An 18,073-nucleotide genomic window follows, 5' to 3' on the forward strand; every position below is an offset into this window, starting at 1 on the left:
CCAATTTCTTTTTTTTGGCTATGAAAATAGCTTTCTATTTGTTAATTTTTTTTTATAAATAACTCTTAAGTCATTGCATGCAAATTATTTGACTTTCTGTCCCGCAGTAGAATAAAATAAAATAAAGAAAGAAAGAAAAAAAGAGAGTGAACTGTCTACACATGCAACATACCAGATATTAATAGCAATATTTTACGCCTCGCACCCCAAGCAGTAATCCCGATTTCGCAAAGATCCTTCTCTGTCAAAGAATGAAAAGTAGACATGTCCACTTCGTGAGATGTGAATAGGCCTGACGTACGAAAAAAACCACTGTTTCGATTTTTTCATACAAAAGCAAGAAGCAGGGCAAGCAAAGCAATAGCAGTATTCAAGGATAAGCGATGTATGACTATTTTACAATGATTGTGACTTGCCAATACTTACGTATATACTTCTCTAAGCCGATGCTGGTTAGCATACTAGCCAAATCACTAAAACGATGCGACGACGTAATTTTGTTCAAATGGGAGGTCGGTGTGTGATCTATATAATTTGATGCCATTCCTATCTGTCCAACGCGATCTTTGCTCGAGATAATATTACCGAAATCCATTTCGGTATTGAACACCGGTGTGGTCGGTTCTTTCCACAAATCTGAAGGATGTGACGTCAGCTCCTGAAAAAAATTCTGACATCACCAATCTCAATACGATTATTGGCTAATAAATATTTAAATATTTGATTCGCCTGGCTAATAAATTATTAAAAGCTCTATTTTAAGAAAAGCCCTTTTTAAGTGATTGTTTTTAATATTGAAAGTTTTTTAAAATCGACATAAATCCCAATAGATTTAGACTTTTATAAATAATAAACAATAAATCTTTATTGATGATTAAATTTAGAACATTAAGGAATCTTGTAATTACCTTGCTTAAGTCACTCGTAGTTAAGGGCGGAATACTCTGGCTGAGGCCATAACCAGACCACGCGGACGTCGGCACGCGGAAATCGTTGTTACCTGACTTGTTTTGCACTGCCTTCGTAGCTAATAGTTTCTTCTGTTCATAATCGAAAGGCGTGAGATGTTGCTGCACTATCTCGAGTGATTTTTTCTCGCAACCAGGTGCACGTCGATCAGTAACCGGTAATTCTGATAACATGCTGGATAAATCCGCTAGAGAAACAATGAAAGCTTATTATTACTTCCATAGAGAGAGAGAGAGAGAGAGAGAGAGAAAGAAAGAGAGAGAGATTGTTGCTAAGCACTAGAGATTAAGTTTTCTCAAAATATTTGACTTACATAAGTTAGGACTAGTGTCCGTAGGATTGACTGGTGAAACGTTACGAGGACTGATAGCAGGACTAGATAGAGAGCTAGAGACGCTGCTTAGCGAAGAGTAAGCTAAAAACGAGTTCACATATCGGGTAAAAATCAACTTCAGTTACGACGTGTGTCGTAATATAGACTTTTATGACAGAAATAATATCAGAATTATAAATTTCTTTTTTAGTATTAAATTACATAACAGTGTTATTAAGGAATTGTCATAAAAATATTTTCCAGGTAAATATGCGTTTGTTTGATGTAACAATCAAAAAGTGAAGAATTTATTGAATAATGAATATTGATGAAAAAAATTGAAATTCGTAGAATGTAGAATAAATCGGGGACTGCTTATCGGAGAATTACTTACCACTGCTACCTTCCTTGCTATCCATTAAATTAGCGTTGAAACCATGAATATTAGGAAAGTTATTCGATATACCGTTAGAGTGATAAGTTCCGATACCAGAAGATATCATATGATTCGATAATCCATGGTGGGTATGGGAAGTTCCCATTATGTTGTTATGCAACATGTGTTGCGTCGACAGAAGGTTTAAATGAGGATAGGAATACGCACATATGGGTGGAATATAATGTGTAGGATGTGTAAGATTCCAGTGCGACGAGAGTCCTATGGAATTCGGCGAGTGCGACATTGGCGACATACAATACGATGGATTCTGCGTGTTTATATTCAACATACTGGAAAAGCTATCTGTTGCACCACTCATCAGGTTGTTGACACCTAATTAGAAAAAAAAGAATTAAGATAATGGCATTGATAATTCTCTCTTTTTAAATTCTTTGTTAATTGATAATTCATTTGAGATACGAGCACAATTCATTTTCGTCAAACTATGATAATTATACCGAACATATACAATTATAGATATAAAACAATTTTGTTCTGAAATGAATTTAAAAAATTTGAAAAATTTGTTGAAAAATTTGTTGAAATTTTTATTGGATTGAACTGTATACTTCAGAGTATATCTAAAAATAATCTGTGTCACTCAAGAGAGCATTTTTCAATAGAACATTTTTATTACCTGTTGCCACGATTCTGATTTTGAATGATTTTTACAGAGAACACTTACCAATGTCGTTATTATTATTGTTTTGGAAAATATTGCCAGTATTCGGAACGTGATACGTAGCTGGTATCTCGGCAAGAACTTTGGGCTCGTCCAATCCTAACAATTGCCTTCGCGCTTCATAAATATTACCGGCGTTTCTCTCGATTCCCTTGATAATCACGGAAAGTGTGCTTTGTTTCGGTTTATGCCGAACGTTAATAAACACATCCAAGGATTGCATGAGTTGGGAGATCTTTTCAGTGTCCACGGTAGCGGATATAGAATCCTCCGGCAGATCGAACATGAGAACTAACGGTAACGATCCCTATAAGAATACGTTATATTTTTTTTTAAATTATTCGTAGAGAGAAACCGAATCGTAGAGATATAATTACGTAACATATAAACAATTATTTCGCAATTAAGCGTATCAAGTATTGTATATTTACTTATTTGGAAGTTTTAAGAATCAGTAATTATTATGAAATCTAAGACGAAATAATTTAAAATTATGAAAATTACAAATAGGGAAAATGGCGCTTAATAAAATTCTTTATTATGAAAAAAATAAGCTCGCTTATATAAAATTTTAATATTGAGAAAAAAAGAAAATGTAAAAGTTAGAATTAATTATAGAATCTCGGATGTAAATTTATTTGCTTACCACTAACTGTTGTCGAGCGGAATAAACATTATGTATAGCGCCAGTGATCGTGACATTGCTTTTCTTAAGACTGGGTATATTCGGATCGCCGGCATCGGGAAACATAATTTGTGTGGCGGTACGCTGCATTATTATTTTCAGATTGCTGCTCTGTTTCCCTAGCACGATGCTATGATGTTGGGGTGAGATCTCCATCGACATTTGTACTTGAATTTGACTCTGTAAAAAATGAGGCTTTTTGAAAATGTAACAAGAGAAAATATTTACAATTTTTTTTTACATCGATTTATCGAAAAAGAAAAAAAAGAGAAAAATTAAAGAAAATGACAAATCGACGTAAATAAATTAGAACAGAGAGCTAAATATAAAACAATAATTATACAAGGCGCTTCCATGCTTTTCTAGAAAATTGAAAAAGAAATCCCAAGAATTTAATTCTTAATGTTAAGATTGATTTTCTCAAATTCTTAAGAGAGAACGAATAGGACTCTTTCGATTATTTTTGTTACTTACAGCCAAATTTTTGCACATATAACGGATTAGCAGATTCGTTGCCTCCTTGACTTGAGAAACCTCCCATTCGCATCCCTTGACGACCACTAGGGTGGCATGTAGCTTCGGTCTCGTACGAAACATCACTTGTACATTGTACTTTTCCTGTATCTTTACGACGTAGGGTGAAGTGCAGTCTGGCATACTTTGCGATGAGCCCATTATAGGCAATTCGAATGAAAAGATCAGAGGTGTCAGATTCTAAAATACGAAATTGGGAATATGAATCAAAGTTTACAATGTCATAAACGATCTTTCTTAAGGTGGGTGTATATTAAAAGAACGAACGAGCAGCAAATGTAAATTTTTGTTGTTAAAATTCGGAAGATGTTCTGGCAAACAACAGTGTGTTTTTCATTAAGCCAGCTATAAACAATTTATAATTTGCTGCAAAATCCGAGATAGAATTCTGCTTATAAATTTAGATATCCTGTAATACAAAAAACATGTGAAACGAAGTACATACATACAACGCAATGTATCGGAATACACACATATATTATATATACGGCACATAAAATTATAAATAAAATTCTATTTTGAATTTTGTCGCGATTGTAGATAATTTAAAGTGGATTTTACAGAATATCGACTCGTTCTTTCGTTAACGCTATTCGTTTAGTTCGTTAGTCCTAACCCACCTTTATATAAGATTTTTTTCCAAAAATCGTCTATTTTTTATCCTCGAGATTTATTTTTTATTACATAACACACACATAATACTCAATGTAACATTAAATGTCTTGGTATATACACACACAAACATACGCCTGAAATAAAAGTTCTTAATTAAGGTAACGTGCAATTAACTGAGAAACAAGATTTCTTTGATTTTTATATACCTCAAAACATTTAATATTCAATTGCATATAAATAAATATAAATTTTGTGGATTTTCAAAAAAATATCCCTTCTATATTCATCAGAATAGCAATCGGTATTCGTACAAAGTATACATCTTCTGCAACATCCTAGACACATATATATATATATACGTCGTAAGCAAGAAAACTCACCCTAACACGTGCGCGGGCGCGTTCGACGCTCTCCATCTCACCAGCGATAGAGACTTGATTGCTCTTGTCTTGGTGATTGCTGCGGTTACTGTCTGGGAAATGGATGTGACAGCCAGTTTCCTCCATCACTCGTTTAATCGTCAGACCACCCTTGCCAATGATGTGCGAATGGTCGGTGTAACTAACGTCCAGTTTCATGGTCACTCTGTTACTTTGCTGAAAGCAAAATTGTAAAATTAATCATCTGTTTTCAAATTGACATGCAACATATTTTTATATTATTAATTCTATATCTCCATCATCGACTAGCTTGTTTGATTCTAGATCGCTAATTTGACTGATCATTAAATATTCTTAGGGTCCCACCATTATAAAAACTATATTGCTTTAATAAATTAAAATTATTAATTTGAGAAAGTAACATTCCTATGTATCGCATGTCCTTAATTTAATAATCAAAAAATTGACAAAAAATAAAAATTACCGGCGGCGCAAGAAACGTGATTTAGAATTTATTATTATTAATAAATATCGAAAATTAAAAGCTCGTCTAAATCTCATCTAAATGATGATGATTTTCGATAAAACTGCCAATGAAAGCGATATAGATAAAATTTTCGATGCCAAATTTATATTGATGATTAATATGTTTTTGTGTGTGATAAAAAGTTGAAGTGAAATGAATTCTATTATTAATAATGGGCGATGAAATCTTCTCGTAGAAAAGAAAACGTTACTATTTTTCCGCAAAGTAAATTATTATTATTATATAGAAAGTACGTGTAATCTCCAGTAGCGTCCTTCTACGTTGTACTTATTTATCCGGTCATTTATATGCGCATTATGTTTCGTATCTTCACCAATTTTGAGATCGTTGACTCTGCATGCGTGAGCCTCTCCAAGCGTATCATGCGCCGGAGATTTGCCGCGAAAAGACTCGCGTGTGATTTTAAATATCACGTGGCCGAGCATTACATAAAGTCACGCGATTACATCGCGCGATCCACTGTCGTGCAATTTCAGAAACTCCTTCCTGACTCTATAATGCTTCTCCCGCGAAAGATATCCAGAATGATTTAAAACACCCGGTATTTGCAACGATAAAATTGTAATAGTTCTGTACATAAGAAAATATTTTTTTTTTTTTTTACAATTGGATATCAACAACCAATTAATTCTCTCTTTGCGAAAAGATAATAAGTTGATGTTAATAAATCCGATGAAAATGTACAGTTCAATACATTTGACAAAATTTTGCTGATCAAAATTCAAATATAATTTACACAAGTCTCCTGAATTCAAAGATAAGTTGTGATTGTTCTAAAAAAAATTTGTACATAAACAATGATACATTTATTAACTAAATATTTGAACTGCTTTGGTAGCAATGTTAAAATTTAATAGTAAAAGCCCACACAAGTTCTTGCCTATGCTCTATCTCTATCATTTTATATATGACATTTCATATATTCAGAATAATTTTAAAGATGTAATCAGACGACGCGATTGTAGAATTCAGGAGGTCGGCATCCTACATCAACTCGAAAAGACATTGGATATGCACGCACGTGTTCGGGCTTTATAAATAACAGCGTGTTATTTATGCGCCATTCGCGATCCGTAATTAGCGCTATGTATATAATGTCACTGTCTCACTGTTTTTGCACGCTTGACGCACGCAAGACTTGGCGTCTATTTTAAAATACACGTGTGCGATGCAAGAAAAAAGCGGATCAAGCGAATCACAGAGAAAGAGGATGATTCTCGTGCCCGAAAACCAAACGTGGAATTTTATCTTTGTTTCTCAGTAGAGAGTTATACGCGTTCCTTCCAATCTTTCCTCGCGCCATTTCGATCTCCGTATAGTCGCGTCTTTGGAACGCGCGCGCACGTCGGAATGCACGTTAACAGGAATGCAAAGTAACAGGAATTGATCGGTATGGCCGGTAAAAAACGTCAAGTCCAGCGATTTAACGGTAACAGAACGACGTCTCGTCGCATCGCTTCGTGGTTTTTTTTATCTGGAGGAAATACGTGGATATGATACAAATGATAAGTAGTGATTCAAATCGCTTTTCGCAGAACTTTAGAAATTAAATTAAAAAATTGCAAAATTTAAGTTTGCTTAAAATTGATTTAATCTAAATCTAATATTAATATAAATCATAAAAATGTAATTTTTTTTTCACTTCAAGATTTTTATTTTCTTGAATTATTAAGAAAGTGAGCGCGTTAAATATCTGATCAAGACGCTTATGCTCTCATGTCGTTTTGCAATTTAGCTTCCTTCGCTCTCTTTTTCTCTGGTGCTCGCCTAAACATTCGATAATTCGCTTTCTCGTCTGAAAATTCATGACCGCGAACGCATAAATAGAAAACATTCTTTCTGCATGACCATGCAGGAAGGTAGACGAGAAGGAACGAGAGCTCCTTCCTTCTCGCTCTACCGCCCATTATGTCCTTTCTTACTTGCGACCTTTCTTAATTACGTCTGGTAATTAAACAGGAACATGCGTGAAAAAACATGGAGAAAAAGGTAAAAAAAGGCGATCCCAAGCCGAAGAAGCCGGTCTGAAAGTCTAACGACCCGACACGACGAGAAGCTGTGTGACGAGTTAAACATCGACAGCTGATTTCTCTCGCGATCGGATGAATAAAGATTTGAAGATCTATTAATTATTATTATTATTCTTATTCACGCGCGTTAAATGCGAATCTACAAAAAAACTTGTTTGTTTTTTGCCGTCTTTGACCAGCATCTTTTTTGACAGATATAAACATCCTTATATTCGTAAGCTTGTATAAATTACACAATACTTAGATAACTTCTCTGATTCGCTAATCATAAATATTTTTTTGCTTTATGAATATAATATTCTGATTAAATTTATATTAGTATCATTCCGACTATTCGACATATAGTTGTGTAATAATTGTCTTTTTTAACTTTTTAATTTTCCAAATTTTCCGCAATTTAAAATCATACTCTGACTCATCAAAACGTATCGTAAAATTGAATTGAAAAAATTTGTATTCATTTTTATCGCTCTTGTGGATGCAATGCAATGAAATACAATCGAAGTAAAAAAAAACAATTGAAAAAAAAGAAATATATGGCTCTTCTCTTGTGTCACGTGTAATCAAAGTCAGTAATCGCGCATATTTGCCGCATTCCTCAGTCTCTCACTGACTATAGTATTAATAACTACTTTACACTCGATCGCAAACAACAAGTTTTGCAAGCGAAACGTCATTTCCTGTATCGCGAGGCAAAGAATTACACCAATGAAACAATGTTATGCTGGAAGTGATAAGGAAAGACTCCAAAATCGACCGATATTTGTAGTTTCAATATTCAGGGAATTTCTGTTATACGCTGACATATTTTTTCGAAAGGTTTATTATGCCGATAAAACGATTGCCAATTCTATCATTTAGCCACTTTGTATTTTGATTATCGATATACATATTAATAACATTATGCATAAATAATAATCTATATAATATTCAAATTAAATATTATTGATATATTATATGTACATGTCAAAAGGGAATATGACTTACCCGTGTGTCTAAAAGTTCCATTATTCTCTCCTTCGCTGCTCGTACGTCATCTAGTCGTCCCGCGACTTTTATATGCGGATCTGCGAAAAAAAGATAGAAGGTTGAATTACAATGATGGTCGCGTAGAAGTATAATAGTGATGACAGATCGCGCCTTTATTACACCAAACAATCAATTATAATTATTCTCTTTAATTACACAATTAAATTTTATTCTACCACTAAAAATAGATGATAACCAAAAATAATAATCTTTTACATAGCAAATGTATTTCTGTCTCCTAGAATATAAAGCAAATTCTGAAAAGGGCACAGATTAATTATATAAGAGAAGAGAGAAGAAATCTGGAATAATATTAATCCTTTGAAAAATTCGAATCATCGATAAAAATTTCATTGACGATGTTTTCACCGACACTGTTTCATCGAGACCGAGTTTAATCGAAAATATGTCATCGATATATATATATATATATATATATATATATATATATATATATATATCGACTTCTATGTATGATCGGAAATGTTTAGTTTGTAACGAGTTGAAAATTTTTTTCTCAGAATGTACGAAATGATTCCCTCGTAAAGATGAATTTATTACTTGTCTGATTAGATATGACGCCACCGATATGTATCAAAATAACGCTAATGCTAGACTCAATAAAAATATCGATAACATATTGTTGTTGACGCACGAAAATCAAAGGAATATCGATGAATTTCGGCGAGATTTTTTTTTTTCATTAATGCAAATATAAAAATCCGAAAAGTCATAATGCGTAGAGTCACGAAAATAATAAGACGTCACTAGAGAGAACGGCAGAAGATGTTTTGAAGTCATTTTTAGTATTCGCGAAGCGCAGGCGTGCTTCTTCCTGAATGCAAGGCCTTCGACTGTATAACGTGTTCCAAAGTCGAGTGCGATGATACGTCATGGACGCTGCATAATAATCGTGCGTACACGTTTCGCTCGCTATTCGTTTCGTATCTCTTATCTATACTACTTAATAATTTATCTATTTACGGTGATTAAAAGTTAGATATATTAATTTTTAAACATTAATAAGCAGTAAGCACAGAATAGAAAATAAACGATATGTTTAAAAATACGTGACTATTAATAAAAAAAAAAAGAAAGAAATCGAGTTTTCCCTGATAATTATACAGTTATCTAATACTAAACATTTAGAAAATTTTCAGTGACATACAATATTAATTTCAAGTTAATACTCAAATTTATTCTAATAAAAGTTGGATGTAATGTTTAATTATTAAGCTATTGTTAGATTTCAGTCAAAATATGTTCATCACGGAAAATCTCTCTGGTAAAGAAGCAAAATACATTGCAGAGACTTTGCAATACAAAACAACGATATCAGATCTTATTAGTATTTTTACATCAAAAAAAATTTGCTTTTAATCTTTCATTCTCTCCCTCTCTCTCTCTCTCTCTCTCTCTCTCACTTGAATAATAGTTATATAAGAGATATCACGCGAAAAACAACACGATATCCTACATTGCTGTCTTGAAAATCGCAGCGCGATTAATTCTCTTCAATCATAAACGCTTTGATAGCTCTCGAAAATGCTACGTAAGTGCGATCATCTATCACCTTTCGTGACTATGCAGATTATTTTTAGAATCGATGCGACGGTAGCGGATTCTTCAGCGCAAGACTTTAAGACCTGACCTGACCTCTTTAGCAACCGCGCACAGAAAGTCGATGAGTACTATTTGCAAAAGCGATAAGAAGCTATTGCAATAACAAGAGACAGGTGTAGGAGGCTCGCCTGATAATTTGAATGATACCTTTAAATAGAATGTATCGTTATATTGATAAATTTTCGGAAAAGAAAACTGCATACGGAATTTTTACGAGAAATAACAATAATAATTTTGAAATATACAAAAGAAATTGTAATAACAATGAGGGAAAATTATAACAATTATTTAACAATACATCACATATTTATGTCTGAGAGTCAACAAGAACCATGTTTTCTATAAAACAACAATTATGTATAATAAAATAATGTATGATTGACAAAAATGGATATTAATTATTGAGACATTTAATATTGATACTTTTGGATAAGAAAAAGAGTTGCGTATTTATAGGTAAAAAATAATTTTTTAAATTCGTCCAGCATATATCTCTTTATATTATCAATTCGTTTCATTGGCTATCATGCATGCAAGTTTCCACACATATACACAAGAATCCATGCTCTATAAACTTAAAGTGAATTTAATTGAGCGGAATAAAGCACTTCCCCTTGCGATATTTCCCCTTACCGATAATCCTATAAAGTTACCCGATCTCGGTTGAGAATGGAACTAATCGGACAATGTAATAATATGAAGTCACGCGATAGGAACTCTGTTTTGAAATTTTTTTGAGATATTTTGTAAAGAAAAATGCATTCCTCGATATCTGTGAACCAATAATAAATACATAGCATGAAATAGAAAATTCACTATTTATTTTAAAATAATCATAATCACTCTCCGATTACAAAATAAACGTAAGCGTCTTATCTCTTTCCATTTTCGTTACTGATTTTAAATTTTTAGAACGTGCAAATTATGAAGATATAAAATTTATCAAATAATTTAATGCTAAATTTAATGCTAATATTTTTCCAGTTAAAAGTTTACTCAAATTTGTAGTTTCAATTTTTACTTCTCTTCTCTATTAATTTCTTTATGAAATATATTTTTTTGTGAATTAGAATAATACTTATTATAAATCTTAAAGCTATAGTTTTGTCCGAAAACAGCTTGGTTTACATGGCTCGAGGCACATTCGCGGGGAAAATTAGAGCGGCTGCATGATACTGATTGATGCTTAATTCGATCGTAGACAATTATCCGTGGACTGGTTTGACTCGACTGGAATTTTGTTGATCTTGCTGCGCAAAATATGCGATGGCTGTTTCGAGAGCGGGTCAAATCGCGAGAATATATCCTATCGCGGCACGGGAGAGATAACTCGATATACATCTATTAACCTTGAAAGCGTATGTTGTGAATCAATTTGACCCAGTCCTTGCCTGAAATGCAAAATCTACTTGTTGATAAAATCACGAAACCCGCATATTAAATTAGTATAGAGAGTTTATCAGAAATATTCAACTTTTTTTATAGTTAAAGATTGATTATTTGATTAAACTGGATTTATATATGTATACATGATTGAACTGCAATCAAATCTTTAAAAACTTTTTGATCCCTGAATTATATATCGTATTAATTATATCATTTGTTAAAATTTTATTTTGGAAAACTGTATATCTAATGATTTAATTAATCAATTTAATTCAATATACTATACTAAGAAAATTTACTTCAATGTAGATGGAAATTTTTTATATTATTGAAATGATAATCTCGAAAAATATTCTTTTATATAGAATGTAATATTTATGCAAGCATGAGTACATGATTGAAAAATATCAAATAATCAATAGATCCAAGCAGCATTCTAGTAAATTCTGTCTGCGAAGTTTAACGACACAGACTCCTCCTGCCAGTCACGTTTCCGTTCGAGAATATTTTTAAATGCTCATAATGAAACTTGTGAGTGCCTCATTAATAGTCCGCATCATGCATTTAACATGACATCGTATGTATGTGGAACAATTCGTGCATTCTGATAATCTGAAGTCATGACGAACAGATATGCGAGTTTATTTATACTAAATTACATAGGTTGCCACGAGCGGATTCGTAAAAGAAAGAAAAAGCACGCGAGAAAGAACGAGAAAGAAATAGAGGGAAAGGAGAGAGATGCAACAGCTGTTTAGATCACGAGGGAGGGATGAATCACCGAAAAATTTCCATGAAGTCCGATCGAACATCGGTTTAAGTTTAAGCGAACGAGCGATGGATCGATTCACGCGTCACGTATTTTATTTGTCAAGAGATAAGTGAAATATCTCACAATTGAAACACGTTCGAACAACCGACTAATCAATTGGTAGGAGATCTGTTTGGAGCCTTGAATATTTATCGCATCCTTTTGCAATTAAATACGGAAATTGTCGTTTCCTTATGTGAGAACATTTATTTTGGTGATTTTTTTCTATTGACAATTATTTTAACGACTTATAACTCAGCAGGTTATTAAATAATTCATGACTAAATAATATTATGAAATATTCATGGTTCTCTCTTTTGTTTAATTACCTTCTTTTCTCTTATGAATCTATTAGAATCTCAAAATTGAATTTTTTTTTTAAATTTTGAAAAAAATTAACTCTAACTTTAATTAAGATAAAAATCAAATTTCTATCAAAAATCCAGTTTTTATTTAGGCTTTAATTAAATAAAATTAATCTAAAAATTTTCTGCAAAGTGTGCAAGTTTTTTCGGCAGTATATGATTACACAGCACCGATGACAAAACTTTAAATGCGATTGTATAGCAAAGTGCGCAATTTGTCAGCTGACATAGGGGCACGACTCATTCGATTGACGTAATGTGCGAACAATGATGCTTGTTCGACTACGAAACCGAATGTAATAAATTTGGTGAAGGATCATAAAAGATGATTTTTGCATTTCCTACTAGTTTTTCAAGAACGAGTGATGCGTCGAGAATCTTAATATCATATCACCTTCGAGTTTCTGATACTTCCGTTAGTGTGTGTGTATGTGTCGCTTTCCTCTATCCTCATTGCCACGTGAAAAATTCAATTATCCTTCGAATTCATGAATACTTTTAAATAAATTTCGTACGCATTTCAGAAAAGAAACATTAATTTTTTAAACCAGATTATCCCTTCGAAGATTATTATTCTTCACAATTTCTTATAATTTGCTATTAGTGATTTTAGCAATAATCTAATTATTAAATTAGAAATTCTAGAACGCTTAAAATTTCTATTAAAAGTTTCTTAGAATTAAGTAAAAAACAATGTATCATTATCTGATTATACATATTTTGTGCACGTGTTAACATTTATCGACGTCATATGATGATGATGACGTTATTATGTTAATTTAAATTGAAATGGATCAGTCATTTTAGAAAAAACATTGCTCCTGAGTTCTTATTCATCAAAGAAAAAAAATATTTGCTGATATTAAGGTGACATTCCATTACCACAAACACATATATATGATCGTATGATTGCTGCAATTAAACTAATAACTAATTGTAAGAGATAGTAACATCTTCTTTATATATACAAATACATATAAAGCAAGTAATATAAATGAAGATCTTACTTTTCGGCTATTAATGTAATTGCAGTAATTATGAATATACAAGAGAGAAAGCTAATAAACTGCCGTCTAAAAGTTTCAATATTTCAATAATTGCTGACTCACATTTTGTATGTGTACATAAAACAACAATGCAATACGATAAAAATCTATTGTAAATATATTTTTAACGGATTCTTTTCTAACATGTGTAATCAATAGATGACACATTGATTGCACTGGATTATATCAGATCACGTGTTTGATAATTCTCATACCTTTCTTCGATTTTGCTCCGATCTTCAGTCGCGATGGCCACGTAATAATAGTATTCGTTTTTTCCATAACCTACAACAACATGAAATTGATTATATGATTAATACTATTCATTAAATCTTTTCTTTTCACGCGCTAACAATAAGCAAATGCGTGCGCGCGTGTATCCTAACCTAGTTAAAAGATTCTGGAAAGTTCCATGCATTTTCATTTTCTTTCCCCGTATAGATAAGCTTTAAAATTATATTTTAATTTTTTAATTTAACAGAGGAATGATGGATTACATATTCCTTTTTTCTTCTAATAACTTTTTAAGTTTCTTATAATCTTTAAATAATGAAAATGTTGAATCATCGTTTAAAAAGCACTTATCAACTTTTTGAATTATATCTCATTTTTTCTGGGCGACTTTCATAAGGATTTTATCTTTTTGATAAATTTCTAATTATCAAAAAAATTACACAATAAATAATGGTTCTATATATGAAAGAGAATATTATCTATATGAACTTTCGAGATTTTTTTTAGTTACTTTATTTTTATATAACTTTCTCGATGATTTCATTTTCTTAATGCATTAATGCATATAACACTTAATCCTAAATAAATAAATTTATTTGTAACTGCAAGAGTTTTTCATTATGGATAAATATTCTCTAGCCGCTACAAAAATAGAAACTATTTTTTTTTAATTAATCAACTGATATTAAAAATTGTTTTAAAAAAATCTAAATAAGTAAATTTAAATTATAAATTTTAGAAGTATTTAAATCCGCGGATCATATGATGAAATAATTTTTCTTATATATTAATTTTAGTTTTCATCTTTATTTCGATCGAATGTCATGCAAAACTTATAATTACTAATATTTAATATTTTAGATTATATAATATTTTCAAAGATTACAAAATAAATTACGATAAGCGATTAAATTTTTATTTAAGGAAAATTTATTCTGAAATTGCCAAAGATTCCGTCGTGTTGCTAAGAATATCCCGTTTGTTCTGCATGAGGTTTCTATCTTTAGACAAGTCCTCATCTGCTTAAATTATTAAGCTCCGACATCTTCTTCTAAGTTTAGACAAAAGATAACTATATTTTTAGACGTGCGTGCGTTTGTTTGTGACTTTTATATTCAAAGAAAATTTGAATCAGTCACTCACGAAGGGGCAGTTATATTTTAAATTATAAATTTCTAAGCACAAAGCCATAGAAATTAAAATCGTAAATTATCCGGCACACTATTCTGTAACTCTAAATAAATCAGATCAAAACTGATTAAAATTTAGAATTAATATATAATATTAATAGAGTAATATTGTTAACTTTCCAAATCCATACATAGATATATTTACAAATCACATTTACTTCTATAAATAAAGTTGCTTAATTTACAATAAGATACTGTGCCACCATTTCCGACGTGAGAGGAATAAAGTTCAAAATCGCGCGAATAAGCACATTTGTTAAATACGAACTGTAATCTTCAACTGCCGACTATGAACTATGTTTTAAAATTTACTTTACTTCTATAAATACAAAAATCTTTACCACGGTCATTTTTGTCTTTTCAAGTTGATGGTAGTAGATGACTTATTGAGGCCTTTTCGGAGAATCGTTGTGAAAATAGAAAAATGAAGACGGAATTGGTTAAGGTCGTAAAAGAGAGCGACCACGTTTCACATCAATTACTGTTAAGCTTTAAAGAGGGAAAAATGGCGTTTTTTTAAAGAAAAAGAAGAATAGATCACTGTCACTGATAACAATAACTTGGTCATTTGCTGGTTTGCAGCAGGCACTTAGATGATGTTAATCACGAGTGAATTGAGACGTAAATTTATTTTATAAATTTATTCGTATAATCAACGCTAAACATGGTAAAATGAAAGATGCCGAAAAGTTAATCCCGTTCGAAGTTCCACCTCACGACGAACAGATAACTCTCTCTGCGAGTTTGTCGACCTTACAGTGTCGATTTCTGATGACACGAGGAAAGAGAACAATTTCCAGTCGCGAATTACTTGTCGAAGATCGCCGATTGATTTTCAATTCCGATCGCGACTTCCAGTGTATTACTGTACTCCACTTAGCTGTCACTCGATGCACTTGAATCACTTTTTAAATGTCACGATAGATAATCTTGTCATGTGAAGTAATTCCGTTATCTTTCCGTCTCTCGAACTTGTTTATAATCGACTTGAGATTGCACATGAATATGTGAGATTTAAAAAAAAAAATAGCAAAGTTTTAAGGATTTTAAGATTACCATGAGATCACCGACGCGAAAGAAAACTGACTGACTAACCCGAGATAATATAATGGTTCGTCTGGTCGGCTCCGTCTCCCACTATTTCACGATTCACCCCTCCCTTAGTCACGACTCCACTTGATTCTCCACTCCACGTCGCTTACTCTCTTGTGGTCATTGTGATTTTGCTCTCCCTTCTCTTTCCATCTTCCTTCCCCCTCCCTTCTCTTCCTCTACCTTCCTGTGTGTGAGCCCATATATTGCATCGAAAACATTGTTGTTTCGCTTGTGTTTAAAGGACGTACACTTTCGCATCTACGTTGCTTTAATTAGTGATAAAAATTAGTGATCTATAGATATAGTTTCAAAGTTTTTAATCGGTACGACCTATTGTGAATTTTTCAATTTCCGAATTTCTTCTCACTTTTAAGATTTAGATTTTAATTATTTCATTATTCATTTCATCAGACGTTCGTCAAACAGTGATGTTCATTATACTTAGTATTAAACCAATATAGATCAAAATATTACAATACTTTTTGTGTTTTGAAAAATTTTTTATCGCTTAAGAATTGTAAAAACGGATTGCTTTTTTTAGAAAATTCATTCAGGAAGACTAATTGCAATATTTTTTGTTACGACTAATAATATAAATTTATGTAAGCACATTAACATAGTAAATAGCGTGTGTGGTGTCGACCACGGAGAACCCATAAATTCTGTGGAATAACATAGTGAATCATATACCGATCGTGTCATTGGTTGAGACGTTCGCATGTTATGTGTGTTTATATCAATTGATACGCGATAACTTTTAGAATTTATTGCGATGAGAATATGAAATCGTCGAAATATTCTTCATTTTCATTTTCTTTTTCTTTACATTATTAAATTTACACATTATTTAAATTTAAAAACATGAAATAATAAAATAAGAATTGATTTTTTTTTTATAGAAATATCTAAATAAAGATGTAGTTAAATAGTCGTACAAAATAATGCAGTATTATCAATATTGCAAGTAACGGAACAACAAAGAGTAGCTTGATGTAGTTTTATATATATATATATATATATATATATATATATATATATATATATATATTGTACGTATTGGAACAATTAGATATTATAATTATTTTTTCCATGTCTTTCTTGTGAATCAGTTTGAATAGAGAGTAAAAATTAAAGTATTTCAACCTTGGCACATTCGATATTTCGAGATAAAGGATGGTGAGAGCTTTAGGTATGCTGCTCGTTTGTAAGATAAAGCATTGATTTATGAAAATGTCAATGCTTTGTCCTCTACATGCCGATCACATCCTTCTAGAAGAAAGATAATGAAAGTTCGGTTTTTTTATCAAAAGAAACATGTCTCTTTAAAATATCTTTTCTAAAACTTTCCATTTTAGAGATAAGAATACATTGTGAAAACAAGGAAGATAATGCCTAGTAGAGACAATAGTTTTGAACCAACAATACTACAAAGGTTATTATCTTTTTTACAAATAAGATAAGTTATTAAAAATATATACATCTTTACAATCATATCTACACGATGCAGCAATAGCAGTTCAATATAGACGAGGACTATTCGAAAATCAACTTCCGATTCAAACTTGCAAAATAAAACTTCCAAAATATATACTTTTCAATATAATCGAATTGAATATAACATTTATACGCTATACAAACTTTTGTGTGTCCTCATCAAAATACAGTGCTATGACATGTGTCTGAATTCGGATGGCGATTATGTCGAAAAGTAGTATATATATATGTAAATAATTTTTCTGTATAATAAAATATTTTATTTTCTTATTTCTTGCTTTATTTTGCAAGCTTATTTCCGAATACTCCTCGTATATACTTGACATGCGTATTTCTGTAAATCTATCTATATTTTTAAATTCTCGTGATATCCAAAAAATTTTACGAACCTTTTTTCTAAGGCAGGTAGTTGAAAACAGGATATACATCTGCATGCAATAAAATCATACTATTTATATAAATAATCGTGATGAATAATCGAGAGAAAGTAGCAAAAATTTTGTAGTTGGTCAAAATACAAATAACTTTTTTGTTCGTATAATTTTTATACCAGAAATCTTTTATTTATTACTTATTTTCCATATTTTTTAATCAAAATTTTTTTTT

At 31.5% G+C, this 18,073-nt stretch overlaps 2 protein-coding genes across 5 annotated transcripts in view; one reads left to right on the forward strand and one right to left on the reverse strand.

The window, feature by feature from the left end:
- Positions 1-18,073, forward strand: part of LOC126858925 (N6-adenosine-methyltransferase non-catalytic subunit) — a 39,589-nt gene that overhangs the window by 6,342 nt on the left and 15,174 nt on the right. The gene's annotated exons all lie outside the window — the stretch shown is intronic.
- Positions 1-18,073, reverse strand: part of LOC126857003 (protein bicaudal C homolog 1-B) — a 34,085-nt gene that overhangs the window by 6,112 nt on the left and 9,900 nt on the right. Inside the window, exons 1-12 of one of the 4 annotated variants that reach the window (XM_050606310.1) lie at positions 15,220-15,964; positions 13,670-13,739; positions 8,182-8,261; positions 4,618-4,833; positions 3,563-3,802; positions 3,050-3,268; positions 2,407-2,710; positions 1,677-2,054; positions 1,283-1,384; positions 909-1,156; positions 427-658; positions 173-292 (exon numbers count right to left, since the gene is read on the reverse strand). In XM_050606310.1, coding sequence (XP_050462267.1) covers positions 173-292; positions 427-658; positions 909-1,156; positions 1,283-1,384; positions 1,677-2,054; positions 2,407-2,710; positions 3,050-3,268; positions 3,563-3,802; positions 4,618-4,833; positions 8,182-8,261; positions 13,670-13,739; positions 15,220-15,228 — 2,218 coding nt within the window. In that variant the 5' untranslated portion in view covers positions 15,229-15,964. Of the gene's footprint in view, positions 1-172; positions 313-426; positions 659-908; positions 1,157-1,282; positions 1,385-1,676; positions 2,055-2,406; positions 2,711-3,049; positions 3,269-3,562; positions 3,803-4,617; positions 4,834-8,181; positions 8,262-13,669; positions 13,740-15,219; positions 15,965-18,073 lie in introns of those variants that run through there. The other 3 variants (XR_007688443.1, XM_050606101.1, XM_050606183.1) reach the window with 3 other exon arrangements.

Source organism: Cataglyphis hispanica, chromosome 1, assembly GCF_021464435.1.
Source record: "Cataglyphis hispanica isolate Lineage 1 chromosome 1, ULB_Chis1_1.0, whole genome shotgun sequence".
NCBI classification, from domain to species: domain Eukaryota; kingdom Metazoa; phylum Arthropoda; class Insecta; order Hymenoptera; family Formicidae; genus Cataglyphis; species Cataglyphis hispanica.